The sequence below is a fragment of the Coffea eugenioides genome, chromosome 6 (assembly GCF_003713205.1).
Source record: "Coffea eugenioides isolate CCC68of chromosome 6, Ceug_1.0, whole genome shotgun sequence".
NCBI classification, from domain to species: domain Eukaryota; kingdom Viridiplantae; phylum Streptophyta; class Magnoliopsida; order Gentianales; family Rubiaceae; genus Coffea; species Coffea eugenioides.
The window spans coordinates 31,587,043-31,605,757 of NC_040040.1; the positions used below are offsets into that span (position 1 = coordinate 31,587,043).

At 38.7% G+C, this 18,715-nt stretch overlaps 1 protein-coding gene across 1 annotated transcript; it reads right to left on the reverse strand.

Moving 5' to 3' along the window:
* Window positions 1-11,198: 11,198 nt before the first annotated feature.
* LOC113774066 lies at window positions 11,199-12,140 on the reverse strand. Its single transcript, XM_027318636.1, has 2 exons — window positions 11,591-12,140; window positions 11,199-11,335 (listed from the first exon to the last, which is right to left on the reverse strand). The coding sequence occupies exons 1-2, from the start codon at window positions 12,138-12,140 to the stop codon at window positions 11,199-11,201; spliced, it is 687 nt and encodes a 228-aa protein (XP_027174437.1).
* Window positions 12,141-18,715: the final 6,575 nt, after the last annotated feature.

The following is an 18,715-nucleotide window of genomic DNA, read 5'->3' on the forward strand; positions in this document are numbered from 1 at the left end:
ACATGTGACCTCTCCAAAGGATCATTATTGGGCTTCACAATTAATGTGATTGGCACCACTCAACCTTTGAAGAGAAATTTCCCCCATGTCCCCCTAGGTCTAGGCTTTTGCATTCATATAGACATATCCAACACGCGATACATACCTTGGGTAGAAAAATTAGGAAAAATTGGTTTAAGTCACGCAACTAGCCTTGGCTAGGTCGAAGGGGTGCCTTGGATTTTTATCCTTGCCTTCCCCTTCGTCAAATGTGACCCCCGATCCCTCTTTTGGTTACGTAGACCCAAAAAGTTCTTTAAAAGGGTTTATTTACTTTTTTCATTCAAAAACAAAAAATCATTTTTGGGTGACTTGGTACACCCTAACTCGATACCAAGTGGCGACTCCATTTTCATTAAAAAAACCCTTTTTGAACTTCACTTGGCCAAATCGTCGCATTCTTAAGTCCCATGGCCTTTTTACTTTTCATTTCGCACACGTTCACATGTATATCACACTCACACCACACACCACTCACATCATCAAAAAGTGGGGCGCGACACTAACACAAATTTATCTTCTAAATATAACTATACCTCAACTTTCATTGATCAATCTGGCAAAACACACACACACACAAACACATACATAAACCAAAAGATACATTGAACTAAAAATAATGAATTTTTGTGCAACTGAATGAGCAAATAGATAACTAGTTTCCTTTAAGAAAAATTATAGATAGTAAAAATTTATGCCAAAAAAATGATAGATATAAGAGTGATAAGGATTACATTGATTTTTCTTGCACGAGATGAGCAGTCAAGAGTTCTTCCTGAGTCTGAGTAGTCATGCTGTCGGAGAGGATGTGTCGTTTGTGTGTGTTTTAGAGAGAGGATTTGGGGTGAAAGAAGAGAAACCCTCAAAGAACTCTAAACACTAGCAGTAGAAAATTTTGGCTTGTAATTTGTATCCTCAAACTATTACTGACTTTCAATTTGTAGCCCTACTTTATCAATTTTCACAATTTAGTGAGAGTTGCATTATCAACTTGTAGGACATTGCTCTAATTAGCTGAGAACCAAAAGAGTTCAAGAGTTATCTTTGAATTTAAAAACATAAATAGCTCTAGATGGATAAGGATATTTTTAGATTACAAAATTTAAAGCTTTTCTTACTAAAATAATAGAAGAATCAGTAATCCTCAGCTTAATTGAACAATCCATCATTTATTGAACAAATAAGATATTTGTTTTGACCCAATCTGATAATTAGACCAATTAGTTGTAAGAGGAATGTGAGTTACGTGTAACTACTTTATAAGCTGAATCCATATATAGAAAATTTGGGATGCAATGAAGATCAGCTTGAATGTGAATTGTAATCTTCTCTCCCAAATAATCAATTCTACTCTGAACTCTATCTTCCCTATCCTTTCTGCTCTGTTTTCTTCTTCCCCGATGGTTCTTCTTTTTCCTCTCCTTTTATCTTCCTCAATTCCTTAATTCTTCAGCCTTGATCATTACAATTGGTATCAGAGCTTGCGGTCCTCGGATTGCAAGTTTCGATTACCTCAAAGATATCATTATTTTTTCGAATCTTCTCTCTGTTCCTCTCTCATTTCTGCTCTTCCTTGTCCCTTCTTTTCCTTCAACTCTTCTATTAATCTGCATTCTTCTTTTATTTCCTTTATTTTCTCTCTTTTCCTTCTTTTCAAATTGATTCTTGCTTAATCAAATGGGGGCACAAGAATCTGAGTTTCACAATTTAATGGAAGTAAATGCAGCAGAATGCAAATCTAGGCCAGACAAGATCGATTCGGAGTTAAGGAGTAGGATGATTTCATTTGCAACTACATTTAATGAATTCCTAAGAACCCTAATTAGAGAGGGGCGATTAAGAGAGGATTATCCAATTTTGGATGAAAATGAGTGGCTTTCAACTGTGTCTAATCAAGCCAAACGGATGGAAGGAAATTTCATGAATCAAATTCTTGAAGAAGTAGAGGAATCAAATTCCGAGGAGGTCCCTCTTTCAACATCTACCCCAATCAAGAAGTGGACTAATGCACATTTGGCAAAGGTAGAAACAGACGAGTTTGAAGTCCTCCATGGTGAAATGGAAGAATATTTGGAAGGTGACTATGGTTTTGCAATTGAAGAACACCACCTGTTTGGTGAAAGTTCAAAGCTTCCTTCTTCATCCATTTCAGTTCAAAAGGAGTTGGAACATTTAACATTGAGCAATGAAAGAGAATTAGAATTCAAGAATCAACTTCTCGAACTTGAGACCGTGAAAATGGATGAGCAATTGAATATGGAGGAAAATAGTATTGTTGAAATGCCCTTCATTGAGGACGATGGAATCTTGAAAAATCTGGATGAACCTCCAGTGGAGGATACCAAAGAGGTGGGAATAGGGGATGGAGAGAATGAAATCTTTCAAGAGGAATAACCATCCCATGTTTCTTACTGAAGGAATAACCTTGAATCCTGGGTATCAAGAGGTAAAAACAGATTGTAGCTTTGAAGTCTTCTCCCCTTCAAGAAGTGCACAGGATGAATGTTCTTCTTATGTTGGAGTTACAGGTTCTGTTTTGGGGATAGTTGAGAACTGGGATCCTAATGCGAATCAAGTGACTGTTGAAACCGATTACAGCAATGAAGGCAATGATGGAATGATTTATACACACAATTTGCAGGCTAATGTTTCGTTGGAGACAAAGTTGATCAAGCCAAATGGGATTTTTTATTTGGGAGTTGCAAAATTCCAAGATGAATCCAAACATTGTTCTGATGATGATGAAACTAATAGGTATGAGCTTTTCCTTGAACCAAGTGAAGGCAAGAATCATTCTGATTCTGTAATGGAAACGAGTCATATTGAATTGAGTGAGGATTTTAATGATAAACTCCATATCTTGATTCATCATTCAAAGTTACTGCATCATGTTCTTGATGAACTTGCATCTTCCATCAGTTCTTATAGAGGTTCGTTAAGCATGAATGAGGATTGTTTGGGTCTTCTTGATGATGTCTCTGATTTTCATGATCTATTGAGTAAAACTAAGGTTGATATAAGGCTCATTTTCTTGTTTGATGACATTTATGGAAATCATGCTGCTGTTGATATAAGAAAGATTAAATGCTTGGCTTTCATTGATACTGACTCACGAGGAATTGATCTCAAGCCGGAGATAGAGATGATTAGTTGGATTGAGTATCAAGATTTAGGGAAAATCCAGGCTGAAATTTTGACGAATCTGCAGAAGTTAATGAGGGTTGGAGATAATGCTTGTAATCCCAGTTATGGGCCATTCAAGATGTTATGGTCTAGATTCTCCAAAATATTACTAGTCATACCTGAAGAGGAGGATTGCTCAAGAGTTGTTCCAAGGTATTTGGGTTTAGTTTTTAGTCACCTATGAAGATGGGACTATAGTTGTATGCTGCACAATGATGAGCAGATTACTAAGAAATGGCATAGTGAAGATGGTCTAGCCAAATTACAGAGGATGTGAGTGCTAGCTTATTTGTCCCTTGCTAAGATTGAATTTAGTGTAAAGGGGTTCATGGAAGATAGAAGTAATGGTCAAGGAAACTCTACTCTTGTAACTCTGCATTTACAGTGTTTAAACCAGACAATGCACAAAGATGTTGAGTCAGGTCATATGATGCTTTATGCTCAGTCCAGTATTGAGATTGGAGATTTTATTCCAGTAGGAGTTTATGAACTTAGTTCCAGAACAAAAAAATGTCACTATACTAGCTAGAACAAGGGAAAATATGGTTGCTGAGTGTGCCTTCTCTACTCTTACAAATCTAGAAAGTGATCTTTCTTGCCTTGTTGTCATGATATTAGAGGTTGCATTGGGTAAGAGGCCTATTGAAGACGACATAATCTTGATCATTAATTGGGACCGGGACTTGATGATGACAAATGACAGCTTTTAAGTCACCCAAGTGCTGATTCTATTGCATAATTCTGTCTTAAAGTTGGCCCAGTATAGAATTAAATAGAGGCATGACGACTTGGGTGAAGTTTTTGGGCTGAAAATGATTTGGACAGTTGCTATTATTCCAATTGGAAAATTCCAGTGCTACAGAGCTTGCAAATCACATTTTGCATGGGATCCAGGTGGTGGTGAATTAACTCAGATAATGGAAGATGAGAGCATAGTTACCATGTTTTTGCCTTGAAGCTAAGACTCACGATCAACTTTGCATTCACTAGACTCGTGTTCAAGGGGATCAATTTGTTTCTAGTTTAGACTTTTCAGAGTTCAATCCTAGAGACTAGGATGTTTAACGGGGAGGCATTGTTATGACCCAATCTGATAATTAGACCAATTAGTTGTAAGAGAAATGTGAGTTACGTGTAACTTCTTTGTAAGTTGAATCTATATATAGAAAATTTGGGATGTAATGAAGATCAGCTTGCATGTGAATTGTAATATTCTCTCCCAAATAATAAATTCTACTCTGAACTCTAGCTTCCCTATCCTTTTTGCTCTGTTCTCTTCTTCCCCGATGGTTCTTCTCTTTCCTCTCCTTTTATCTCCCTCAATTCCTTAATTCTTCAACCTTGATCAGTACAGTATTAAAGTATTAAAATTAACTGTTGAAGAGAGTATAATAGATAATAGTTAATAGTTCAAGAAAGTATTGCAATTAACACTAAATTGGCGATGGGATTGAAAGGTGTTAACAATTACTCTAGTCTTGAACTTATATGAGTCAAACTAGAGCTCTTTGAAAATACAATCAACTCTAGGTTGGACTTATTATTGGGAGCTCGTCAAACTCGAGTTCAAGTAGTGTCATTTTTAGATTAATCAAACTCAAGTATGGCACTATTCGAATTTATTTCGGCTCATTTACCCCATGCGTTAGTAAAAAATATTTTAAATTTGAGAATATATATATTAATAAAGAACTATGGCTCCTAAGTATATCAAGAATAAAGAGTTATGGTAATGGAGGAAGGGTGAAAAAAAAATCTGACTGTTTGATGGAAAGGGGAAGGTGGGAGGGTAAAGAGGAAAAAAAACTATGGCTCCAAAGTACACTTAAGATGGAGTAAAGACGGAAACATCATATAGTTATTCTAGTCAAGAAAATTTTACTTGAAAAGTGTACAATTTGATTTAAGAAACTATAAAAAATAATGATGCAATATAACAAAGAACTATGGCTCATTTAGGTTGGGTTACTAATTTCTGATTGATTCGTGTCAAGATAAAAGTCATCTTGTGTTTGTCATCTTTTTAAGATTATAATTTCCATTAGATAGCCATGTTTGGTATTCCCTTGTTTGGTATGCTGAAAAAGCCTGAAATGGAAAGGCTTTTCCAACTTATAGATTCTTTTCCAATGTATGGTATGTCACTTTTTTGTTGGAAAGGCCTTTTTTTTCCTTAAAAACCTATTCTAACATTTTTCAGGAATCCCATCCCCCAGCCAAATATAGGGAGAACTCAATCCTACTCTGTTCAAGAAACACCTAAATTATAGTAAGATATGCCTAAACTATAGGGGTCAAATTTTCTCTTCCATACATCTCTACCTTTTATATACGTGTCAAGTTACGTTATTTTGTAAGTTAATAATGTTTCTCATTTTTTAGTCATAAATAATTTTAATTCTATTAAATATTGACATCTTTTCTCTTTGTTAACATCTTTTAGTTTACAAAATTGGATTATGTGATGACATTTGTCAATATGTATTCAAAAAAGAAGAAGAAAAACACTACTAGTTCATCTGCTAAGTCACAAGAATACTTTTTTATTTATAAATAGAAATGAATCACGAAAACATAATAATTGACACGTATACAATTTGAGCATTCAGTTTGGCTAAATTGGTAATAAACTATTATAATCTTATGTTATTAAAAAGTTATTTTTTTATTATTAAGTCATATATCTCTAAATCAACTCTTGTTTGGTTGTGTAGTTGCAAATCAAACTCACAAAAAAACTACCAATTTAGCCTAGGACGCTAGTGCCGAACAAAATGAAAGAAGAAATGTTTTATGTCATATTTAGAGTAGCTAAGTCAACATAATAAATTTTCATTCTATTGGACTTTCTCAATATGATTATATCAAATGTTAGAAATGAAAAACACATTTCATTCTAACTTCAAGTATCTAACACTAGAATGATAGATAGTTTCTCATCCATTCTGATAGGAAAAAAATTCTAGTTAGAAAGACATTTCCATTTTGAACCTTTTACTACATATCAAATTGGAGACGGAGGGAGAATTAACATATTGTGAATATAGTAATTGGTTTGTGGAAGAATTCTATTATCTAAACCAGTCTTACTAGTGTACTTTAAACCATAATTGATCCATGGTTATACAATACCTAGTCATGTTGATTTGGAATCTTTATGTATCTCACTCAAGAAAGAAAAAATATCATATTTTGATAATTGACGGTTGGGAATCGACTATAAGTCTCACTATCTCATCGTAAGTTCATATTAATAGGACTAAACCATCACCAAACCACCATTTCTCATAGATCCAGAATAAACAAATGTTCAAAACAGCACCCCTTCACCCTAAAAAAATTACAAGTTTAACAAAGCTACCAACTCCTTCACAAAAAAAGAGAAAATTGTAAAGCTAATAACCTAACATCATAAACATGATATTAGATTATCATTATTTCAAGTATGGGAATTCAAAGAAAGAAACTCAGACCCTACAATATTAGTTTTTATCTATAATAGTCAAAATTGCTAATCTATCCTTACCATATGGATTGGGTTAGCATTCACATATAGTATTTTAATAACATAGTCAAATTTTCAATTAAATGTGTAAGTTATATACGTTACATAGAACAAATTGGTAATGATTTTTTTAGTTTTATTGGTGTTTAAATGATTTCTTTCTTTGAGGTTTTATTATATAAGATTATGAGTTTTTAATTTCAATAAGTTTTGGAACCTAAAATTCTAATTGGAATACAATTAGAATAGCTAATAATTTTTAGCATTTATTTAGTGTATTAGTAGTGTAAGTTATGTTTAGCTAACTTTTCATTGCCAATGAATATGTATAGCTGAAATAGAAAAACTATTACTACAAATATGTTATGATAGGTACAATTCATAAGAGAAAACTATTCTATTATTTTCTATTTCATAGTTAGGCAAGAAAAAGTAGGTACTTGTATGGATATACTTTCTTAGTTATGCAGATTAAAGAGAGTGACGACAAGTGTGGTTGGACTGTTATATTCTCGAGGTGAAAACTAGAGAACCTTTAACACTAGAGTAAATTCTTCCATAGAGGTTTGAATCACCTCAAAAGAGCAAGATATCTATGCCTCAATCCTTCACACTTGTGTAATATTATATTGTTATTGTCTAACTTTTTCTATTTAATATTTAACCTCTTGTCTAGCTGAACAATAATTTTAAGGTGATTCACATCAAAATGGTGGAGGAGAAAAGTTCTCTTCTATCTTAATTTGATGAAGATGATGTACATTGTAATGGAGAAAATCCCAAGAAAGTCTCAACCAATAAGAAGAATGATGAGAAAAGAAAAAATTCATGAAAAAAAAATCAAGAAATAGGAAAACTATGAATTCCATTACAAGACTATTTATCAAATTGTCTTTTTGATGAGTTTTGTGATTTTTATCAGAACTCCTATCCTTCTACTAAAAAAATTTGGAGAGTTGTGCATAAAATATATGATATTAAAAAAGCAAGTGCAAAGAAATATGTTGCAAGCACCTATTTCAAATTTCAAATGTTGAATGACAAATCAGTGGTAGTTCAAACTCTTGAACTCCAAATGATCTTACATAAGTTAAGGTTCAAAGGAATTCAAATTGATAAACAACTTCAAGTTGCTGCAATAGTGACAAGCTTCCACCATTTTAGAAGGAATTCTGAAGGAGCTTGTGCCACAAGCAAAAGGAATTTCTTTTGGAGAGTCTCATTACCTGCCTAAGGATTGTAGAAAAAATTATAAACCAAAATGCCAAAGGTAGGCAAAATGGTAATGAAAATAGTACTGCCAAAGTGAATCCCATTGCTTCCAACAACATATCCAACAAGAAGAATGCCAAAAATAATACCCCACTAAAACCAAAGAAAAAGAATATGAAATGCAGGCATAAGAACCATTATTCAAACCAGCATAGAAATAATTTCTACCACAAAAACTAAAACCAAGGAACCCCTTCCAAATTTGCTCCTTTCCAATTTATAGGTATTTTGTGTGTGGAAAGCAAAGACATTTTGTTAAAGCATACAGATACTGAAAATGTGGGACTATACTGCACACTAACGTTATGGAAAAATCATTTGTGCCTATGATTGTAGAACTCAACATATTTGGAGATTCCGATGGTTGGTAGGTAGACACAAATGCTTTTAAACATGTGTGCTTTGACCACGATTGTTTAAAGAGTTACACACCGATTGAAAAGAAAAGCAAGTTATGCTTAGTGGCTCGCATACTATTAAAGTTTTAGGTGTTGGTGTAGTTGAACTAAATTTTATTTTTGACCAAATACTTCTTAAGGATGTGCTTCACACTTATGAAATGAGAAAAAAATTTGGATTTCTTCTATATGAGGTTGGCTCAATTGAATTATTGAGTCTGATAGTTATGTGATTATAAAATGGTGCTTTTATTTGTAAAGGATATGCATGTGATAACATGATAAGTTAAATGTTGTGAACATCAACAAAGATTCTTCTAGTTTTGTTTACATGCTTTTTCTCTGTGAATTTTTGGCATGCACCACTATGTCATATAAACAGCATGTAAAAAGTCTTTTTTTTTTTTAAGAAGAACACTAAGATTTTATTGATAAAACGACAGAGTACATAGAGCTACAGTTATCATCTATGCGTGAAGCAGCAAAAGGAGAGCTACTCTCTCGCAGATTGCCACCACAGGGAAGTGAATTCTTGGCTGTCCAAGTATACTGAGGCTCACATTACAAGCGGAAGTTGTTGAAGTGAAGTGCAAAACAACTCGGATGCCAGACGGAACCCCGCTAATTTATCTGCTGAAGAGTTTTCTTCTTTAAAAACGTGTGACACGGGCTCCGACAAAGAGGAAAGCAACGCCCTTATGCGTCTTAACGTATTGCATAGGGGCCACTGGGACGTCTCTCCCGCATTAAGTAAATGAACCAAACTCTTAGAATCTACCTCCACTAGCAGGGGACCCCTGACTAGATCCTTACACAGCTGAAGACCATACAACAATGATGAGCTTTCTGCCCTCAAGACATCCATCTCCCCAAATTTCTTGTAATAAGCAAAAATTAGGCAGCCCTCGGAGTCCTGGAGTAAGCCAACCCCGTGAGCTCGATTGTGCTAGACACCAGCTTCCGTATTCAACTTGACATAGCGCGCCGGAGGACGCTTCCAGGACACTGCATGTGCACTTTTCCTCCTCGCCACTTGGATGCACAGCTGCGCCCAAGGGTCTGCCGCGTCACCCCTAAAGTGGCACACAGAGAATTTTCTTGCCATCCCCAGCTGTTGCACAAAACCATCGAAGTGCGCCTTGTTCCTAGACTTCTAAAGGAACCACAGTATTACTATCGGGACAACAGTCCTTATGTGGTCTCGTGTTACTAGTGAGGTCGAGCTAAACCATGACAAGACCACCGCAGACATTGAAGAGGAGTGAGAATCAAGAATTCCAAACCTCTGTCGAAAAGAGCTCCATACTTCCATTGCTATTGGGCTTGTCACGAAGAGGTGAGCAAGTGATTCTTCCTGCGAAAGACAACATGAGCATCGTGATGCCAGGGAGACTTCACGTCGTTTCAAGGTCACATCCAAGGGAACCAGATTTCGCAACACCTTCCATGCGAAGAAAGACAGCTTCAGCGGCGATAAGCTGTTCCAAAGGAAACCGTCTATCAGTGAGGTGTTGCGTTTTTGTCGGTTAATCTCCCAAGCAGACTTGATTGAGAAATCCCTAGAGGTTGAGCCCACCCAAACCATATAGTTGTACTGATCCGGGAATAGATGGATTTCCTGGATCTGGTTAAGCAGGTGAGCAGACACCCAGTGTCTCAGCTTCTCGACATTACAACCCCTGTCATCAAAGAACTCGGCGAGCAGCATGTGTGACGGGTCATTAATGGAGAGCAAGTCAACCAGAGGAACCTCGAAAAGCCAACGATCATACCACAAATCTACAAAACCTTTGCCCACCTACCATCTAATGTTGCTCTCCGCTACCCTTCTAATTCCCTCCAACCGCCTCCATACAGGGGAGGGTCTGGTTACCCGAACTTGGAGCGGATGTTTGCCCCCAACATATTTGGCGTGCATAAAATCTGCCCATAACGATTCATTTTTCCGCAACCGCTACCAAAGCTTGCAAGCAAAGGCTGAGCACATGTCCTCAAAGGAGCGAAAACCCAGTCCACCTTCATCTACTAGGTAACAGATTTTTCCCAAGACATCCAGTGAATGCCCTTCGATCCAGCATTTTTATCCTACAAAAATCATTACATATCCTTCCCAACTTGAGAAAAACTGCCCGGGGAGGATCCAACACTTGCAACAAGTACGAAGGCATTGAGGTAAGGACATGCCGCAGTAACACTAATTTACCTCCTGACGAAAGGAGCTGCGAGCTCCAATGGAACAGCCAGCCTCGCATTCTAGCCATGAGGGAATCGAACAGAATACACGTAGTTCTTCCCTTGAATATAGGGGCCCCCAAATACGTGAACGGGAGGTACTGCTGCTGGAAGTGTAACTTTGAGACCACCACTGGCCCATGTTCAGCGGAAGCTCGAGCAGACAGAATGAAGGAGCTTTTGTGAGTATTAATTTTCTGACCCGAAAAAGCCTGGTAGGAGTCGAGGAACAACTTCAAAGAGGCCAACCCATTCTCGGAGTAGCGAGTAAAGATTAAGGTATCATCCGTAAATGCCAAATAAGGAATACGCGACCCAAAGGAGACAAAGAACCGACTCTCATCTTGACAAAACAAATGATGCAGTCCCCGACCCAAGAATTCTACCACCAATAGAAACAAAGCTGGAGAAACCGGGTCTCCCTGACGAACCCCCCTTGAAGATTAGAAGAATCCCGCTGGAGAACTATTGATTAGCACCGAGAACCAATTGTTTGACAAAGTTTGGAAGATTAGATCCACCACCCACTCCTGAAATCCAAATTGCCGGAGCATAAAAATAAGAAAAATTCATTCTACTCTGTCATACACCTTCTCCATGTCCAACTTCAACATCAAGTTCGGGCATTGCAACTTCCTATCAATATCCATTGCCAGTTCCTGTGCTACGAGAATGTTGTCAGTAATACTCCTGCCTGGGACAAGGCCTGATTGCTAAGGTGAGATCAGTTTGGGGAGCAGGTGATTGAGTCGATTCGTCAAAATTTTAGAAATAAATTTGGAGCTTTGGTTACACAAGCTGATAGGTCTAAACTCTTGCCATTTGATCGCCCCTGGCACCTTTGGGATTAACACTAGCAGTGCACTGGAAAATCCACTGGGTTGAGAAGCCCCCTTGAAGAATTCTTGAACCGCTTATAATAACTCATTTTGAATTATTGGCCAACAGGCTTGGTAGAAACCCGCCCCAAAGCAGTCTGGTCCTGGAGAACTATCTTTAGACATCGAGAAAACCACCTCTTTCAATTCCTGTAGGGATGGCAGCTGTTGGAGCTTCATATTGTCCTCATTAGTCAATGAGGGGAGCGAGAAGTCAAAGCATGGAGCAGCCCGGCCCTCCCGTTCTGCCATAAACAACTTTGCAAAGAACTGCTCTACTGACGCTTTGACCTCCTCCTCATCTTCAAGCCAATGACCCGCATCATCCTTAATCCTCAATATAAAATTGACACTCCGCCGCCGCTTAACGAACGAGTGGAAGAATTTGGTATTGACATCTCTTTCCTGAATCCATTTAATTGCCGATTTTTGCTTACAATAATCACATTCGACGCCTAGTGCATGTGCATATTTTGCCCGAGCCTCCTCGAGCTTCATCCTGGATAAGTCATCACGGGCCGCGTCAAACTCTTCCTGTCGTTGCCGTAAATTCTCTTCAGTATCTTTCACTGCTTGGAAGATATCTCCAAACGACTGCCTGCTCCAGTCCTGAAGTTTACTTTTAACATGCATCAGTCATTGAAAGAAACTGAGCATGCCCCCTGCGTGGACAGGTAAGAGCCAAGCGTCTTGCACCACTCCCATGAAATTCAAGTGTTTAGTCCAGACATTGAGGAAGTGGAACGATGAACTTCGCATCATATTCAATCCGCATTTGATCAACAACAGAGCATGATCAGATCTACCCCGCAACAGATGGGACACCTTTGTCACCTCAAACGTGTCCGCCCAAGCCTTATTTGCTAAAACCCTATCCAAACGTTGCCAAACCGCTCCGTTAGTCTAGGTGAAAAGCGGGCCATCAAAGCCAACATCTGAAAACTCACAAGCGAAAATGGCCTCATTAAATTCTTCCATATTGCGCCCGTTTGGCGAGACCCCACCAGATCGTTCACTAGTATTGGAAACCACATTAAAGTCTCCCGCCACCAGCCATGGACCTGAAAACCTCCCTTGGACTTCCTCCATTACTTGCCATAAACCCCGTCGACCCACTCTTGTACATTTGGCATAAACTATCGACACTTGTAGAAAGAAACCCACCCATGATATCACCATATGAACCAGCTGGTCGCCAAGCTCGCGAAATACCAATGATAAATCATCATTCCAGAAGACCCAGATTTTGCCTTCTAGGAATGACTGAGCATTAGAGTAATTCAACTTTCTTCCAAGTAAAGGCAATGTATCAATATTCGCCATAGGCTCCAACAATACCAATAGACGAATACGATTTTGGTAACACAGTTTATGAAGATAATGTTGAGAATATGCCCGGGCAACGCCCCTTATGTTCCAAATAAGAAAATTAATGGGACTAGTCATAAGGGACTAGAGATAATTTAGCTTGAGATAAGTATTGCTATAACCTTTTATTATAGTTAATTGGCCGTCCATATTTTTTGGAGAGATTGTTGAGAAGCTCAATGTTCTTCGTGTCAATCACCGCGCCTCGCAGTAACATAGGATCCAGCAGTGCAGCCTTGCGCAGGTGACATTCGAAACCCGTCTGAAGTTGCTGTAACCCAGTAGCGAGAATAGTCTCCCCCGACTCACGATCCAACGACTTGCTCCAACGTAATGGCTTGGTGCTTGTACGAGTTGAGCGGGTCGAAACGCCAGCTGAACAACAATCTCCAGTCAGCCTTGAATGATCAGTGTTGTCCACAGCACCCAGTGCTTCAAAGGAGTTGAAAACAGGAACTGGTTCCGAGACCCGAACGTGAACTTGCTTGACGAGATCATGCTGCACCAGCAAACCGGGATGTTCTACGCCGGCCTGGGACTCCTCTCCTGACATCACCACTGGTTCCTTATCAGTGTTATCTAGTTGACGGGAAGCTTCCGCAGTGAGAATCATCTCCCCCAACTCCAGCAGTGACGCATGCCGTTCTGTAGGGCAGTGTAGCTTCTGCGACCCAGAGTGCGGCTTGTCATCATCACTACTCCCTTTTTCTGCTAGCTAGTGCCGCGTGCTGTTCCCCTTGAGAAAGAATTGGACACGACATCGAATCTGAAACTGGTACTGGCATAATTCGCTGGGTCTCGTTCAAATGAATACCTCCTGTGCCGACCTGCAGAAACTAAGCAGATGCCTCCAAATTGCTATGTTGTCCATCATCCACAATTTCCTTACCCTTATTGTGCTGAGACTTGGGGCGGTATGCCTGGACAAGTCTATCAAACATCTCCTTCCGACGACCTTGCTTGAGTGATGGATTCTTCATGTAGCAGTCTGCCTCACGATGCCCAATCCTTTCACAAAACCCGTAGAAATCTGGCCAATCTTCATACTCAAGTTTCTGCTATTGCCCCACCTCATCGTCCCCTATCCAAATTCTCCTAACAGGAGGATTCGCCACATCCACCTTGATCAGTAGACATGCAACTGACGGTCGTTTAAGAGTGAGGGTCGCAGAGTCCACCTGTAGTGGTCTTCCAATCAATGACCCAATCTTGAGTAGGTATTTCTTCTCAAACAACGGTAATGGTAACCCTGACAAGGAAACCCACACTGGTGCAATCGAGGATTCCTTATTAATCATGAAATCCATTGTCCACTTGGAGATTGTCATGGGCGAGTTTTGGACAAACCATGTTCTCCTAAAGAAGATCCTAGCGTAGTCCTCTTCCGTGGAAGGCCGAATGAGGACATGTTTTGAGTCAAGCAAACCCACCTCGCAAGAGCTTTTCAATCCGACAGACGTGAAGAATCTCCTGATGTTCTCCATTGGTGGCTTAGAATAATGTAGACACCAAATTTTGATTTTTAGACTTATTTGATTCAATTTTAGGTTTTTATTTTATTTTATTTTGTTTATGTTTCGTGTCTCTCATTTTATTTTAATCGATTTAAGAACATTTTACACTAAATTTTAGGGAAAAAAAGAAAAAGGAAAAAAAGGAAAAGGGAAAAAAGAAAAAAGGAAAAAAGAGAAAAGAAAAAGGAAAAAAATAATAAAAATGGCAAGTGGGGGGGAATGCATTGGGACAAGTGTCCCTTTGTATTTTGGACAACACAACACCTAAGGGATTAGGTGTCTAGACACTTGGTGGTTTAAGGAATTTTGGGGGAACAAAAATCAAGGAAAAAGAGGAAAAGGGGCGGCGGATGGAGCGGGTGAAAGGAAGAAGAGGGGAGAAAATTGAAAGAGGGGAAGGGAGCTTTGGCTATAAAGAAAAAGGAGAAAACAGAGAGAGAGGTTTTTCGGCTGGGCAAAGAAAAACAGAGGAAGAAGAGGATAGAAACAAGAATAGGGAGAAACATCTGAGGGAAATTGGAAAAATCTGGGGGGGGAGCTTCGTGAGAACGGAGCAAAGCGAAGAAAAAACAACGAAAAAAAAAGAGGAAAAAGGGAATGAAGAAGAAAAAGGCTTCGGTCGGAAGAAAGAAAGACAGGGAAATGAAGGAAAACGGAGAGAAATAAAGGGAGGTCTGGGAAAAAATGAGAGGGGGGGAGGAAAAATGAAAGGCGGAGGAGAAGGGAAAGGGGGCTTCGGTGAAGAAACAGAAGAGAGAACAGAGCAAAAAGGAAGGAAAAGAGGAGCGGCGGTCTGAGAGCGGAGAGGAAAGACAAAAAACAGAGCAAAAGGGAAAAACAAAACAGGGGGCTTCGTCTAATCAAAGGGGAAGAGAAAAACAGAGCGGAAGAAAATCAGAAACCAGAGAGGAGGGAACTTCGACTGGGGGCTTCGGAAAAAAAGAGGAAGAACAGAAAAAAGATAGCTTCATCGTGGGGGGCGGCAGACAGGAAAAACAGAAGGAGCAGGAAGGGAGGCCGTGAGCTGCAAAACAAGAAGGAAAAGCAACGAAAAACAGAGGGATTCGGCGGAAAAATAGAAACAGAGGAGAAAAGGAATCAGTAAGGAATTGCTGCTGCCGCCGCCACCACCCCAACTTGCCATTACCGCCTGCGAAGCTTCACTAAGAACATTGTAAACCATTTTCTTCCTTTAAATTTCAGTTTTACTTCTTCAAGTGCAAATTCTGGAAATCCCCAACCCCAAGCATGTTTCTGTGAATTGGTTATTGCGACTTTCTTGATTGATTGTCCGTCATTTTTTGATCGTACGTGCTCTTATGGGATTAATTGGACTGAAAATTTTATTACTGAACAATTTTGGGCCGATTATAGTTCCAATATATCAAAGATTGGTGAAACTTCTAATGCCCCCAATCTGTTCGATGAAATGTCTAGCCGAAAATTCTTGTTGAAAGATGTTTTGTTGCATTTCATGTGTGAAGAAACCGGCTAAGTCGGCCAACCCGTTTCCTCAAGTTTGAGAAATTTTGATGCATTGCTGTCTTCCATTTCTCTATTTCTCCTGTTTCTGGTTGAATGAATTCGAATTGAAATGGTATGAGAAGAAGTTTGTGTGATTTTTGTGTTGATTGGAAAGGGCTAGAATTAAAACTGGTTTTTCGGGTATTGCTTGGTTGTAAGAAAGACGAAAATGACGGTACTGAGGCTTAAACCGTTTGGAGAAGATGATCATTTGACTAGGTTTATAATTTCAGCCCCTCTATCCTCTCTTTCTTCGTAATTTAACCCCAAAGTTTTTAGGACTTCATAATTTGACCCCAAGACTTTTATAAAGGCTTTCAATTGGGTCCCTGTTACAATTTGCAAATTGGTCCTTGAGTTTTATCTTTTCATCAATTTTTGCCCCAAAATTCTAGAAATTAAGATTAGACCCTAAAAAATTTCTGATATTTGCAATTTAGTCCTTGGCAGCTTTAATTTTGCAACTTCATTGCTTGTCTGCTTCAATTAACCACCGTGCTTGGTTTAAATCGCACTTAATTCATAATTTTAAGGGCTTTATGACCAAGTGAGTTTGCCTCTTGCATATTTTCTCTAATTTTCCCAAATAAATTGGTACCTGACATTTTCTTTGATTTTGGAGGGTAAATAAATAATTTCACTCCATTAGAGCTCCAACTCAAGGGAGGTACACCTTATCCCTTATTCTTGACTTTATTTGACCCTATGTGTCTTATGTGACTTTATGTGCTCAATTGCATGCCTTTTGAATGCTTTCATTTTATTTATTCATTTATTCGCTTTATTTGTTTTAATTTAGAATATTTATTCTATTTTAGTTCAATTTGTAATTATTTGAAAGGCAGTTGAATGCCACAATTGTAATAGTTAGGTTTATTTTAATCATTTATTTTCATTTCCCCTTTTAGATTGTAGTAGGCCCCCCCTCAAATGTAATAGTTAGGGCTTGTTTGCTTTGTGTGTTTTGCATGCTTATGTGCTATGTGTTACCGCTTTCCCTAGGTTTCTACATCTAGATAAGCATGCTTATGTGCTACGTGCTATGTGAAAATATGTGCCTTGCATATCTATTTGCTTTTATTATTATATCTGATTATGTAGATGGAATGCACGTTACCGTGGTTGGTCCAATGCTAGTCATGGTCTTCCCCTCGAGCTCTCACAAGTCCAATGCTTGTGAGAGAGCGTTAGTAAAGGGCTAGTCCAATGCTAGACCCAATAGGGTCGTCCCTCGCTAGTACATATTCGCATGCCCTCACTACATTTTCATGCATTTGCATGATCCTTTCCCTTTTTCCACATGCAAAGTATGATCTTTAGGATTTTGCATTTCACTCTAGTCATTAGGGTCATTTGCCTGATTAGGTTATGGAGTCGCCCTTCTGGTAAGGGGAATGGACGAGTTTGGCTACACCTAGCCTTAGCACGCTCATTCTTTTTTTCTAACCAAAAGGAAAAGCAAAAGTCACGATTTAGGGTCTCCCCGTACCCGTCTTGCTTGCATTCCTTTAGGGTTCATGCATTTCATTTATCCACTATCACTTTACACTTTTACTTCACATTTTATCCCTTGTTCCACATTTTCACTTCACACAACTCTTATTTTGCACATTTTCACTCTGCCACTTGCACTTTATATATATTACCACTGAGCACACATGTACTTCACGCTATCACTTTACATACCTCACCTTGCACCCCTATTTGCACACTCCCACCTACACGCTATTATTTTTATTATTACTTTTTTCACTTCACACAAGCTCATGTTTTAAACATTGCATACATTCATTCCATTGGCATTACTCGTGACCTCTTGGAGGGCTTATCCTTGGCTATCACAACTCATGTGATTTAGTCCGATCGAGCCTCTAAGAGATATCTGTCCCTTTCGATTCCTCATTAGGTTTAGGATTGCATTCATATTAGTTACATCCAAATGCGATACATCTTTTGGTTAGAAATTAGGAAAATCATGACTAAATCATGCAACTAGTTTAGGCTAGGTTGAGATGGTGCTTTAGACATTGTCTTTGCCTTCTCTCTCTTCAACTGTGACCCCCGAACCATTTTTCTCTGATTTATCGTAGATTTTGGAGTCAATCTAAAAAGGTTTTACATTTAAATCCACATTTTTTGGGTGACTCGGTACACCCTAATTCAATACCAAGTGGCGACTCCTACATTTTACCAAAACCTTTTTAGATTACTATTTTTGGCCAAACCGTCGCATTTCAAAGTCCCATGGCCTTTCCCTTTCATTTTCACACACATCACCATTTTTCAAACCATACCTCACTCACTTATCATTCTTATTTTTATTAAAAATGGGGCGCGACAGCTTGGCGACTCCACTGGAGACTTCCTAAGTGGGTCCGAGCATTTGATTTAGTTATTCTTATCCTTTTCTACCCTTTTCATGTATTGGATTTGGATGTTTAGGGTTGCATTTTTCTTTTTTAGAATTTTTACATTTCACGCGTATCAACTCACTCCCTCACTATTGGCGTACGATTGTTTGGATGGATGGATGGTTTATTTATGTGATTCCGCGCTTTGCATTGCATTTGGGTGGGGGGATATTACCCTAGAGCCTCGCGTTGGTTCTCGATCCCTCCCCTCAAAAGAAAAGCACCTCATACGTGCATGCATAATTTTATTTACCCTATTTTTTCTTTATCGTGGGCGTTTCCCACACCACCCTGTAGGATTAGGATTGATTTCCTTAGGTAGACAGATAGTGTGCACTGCGCCCATAGCGATGCGTAAGGGATCACTCGAGCCACCGACCGAAGGCCTTGG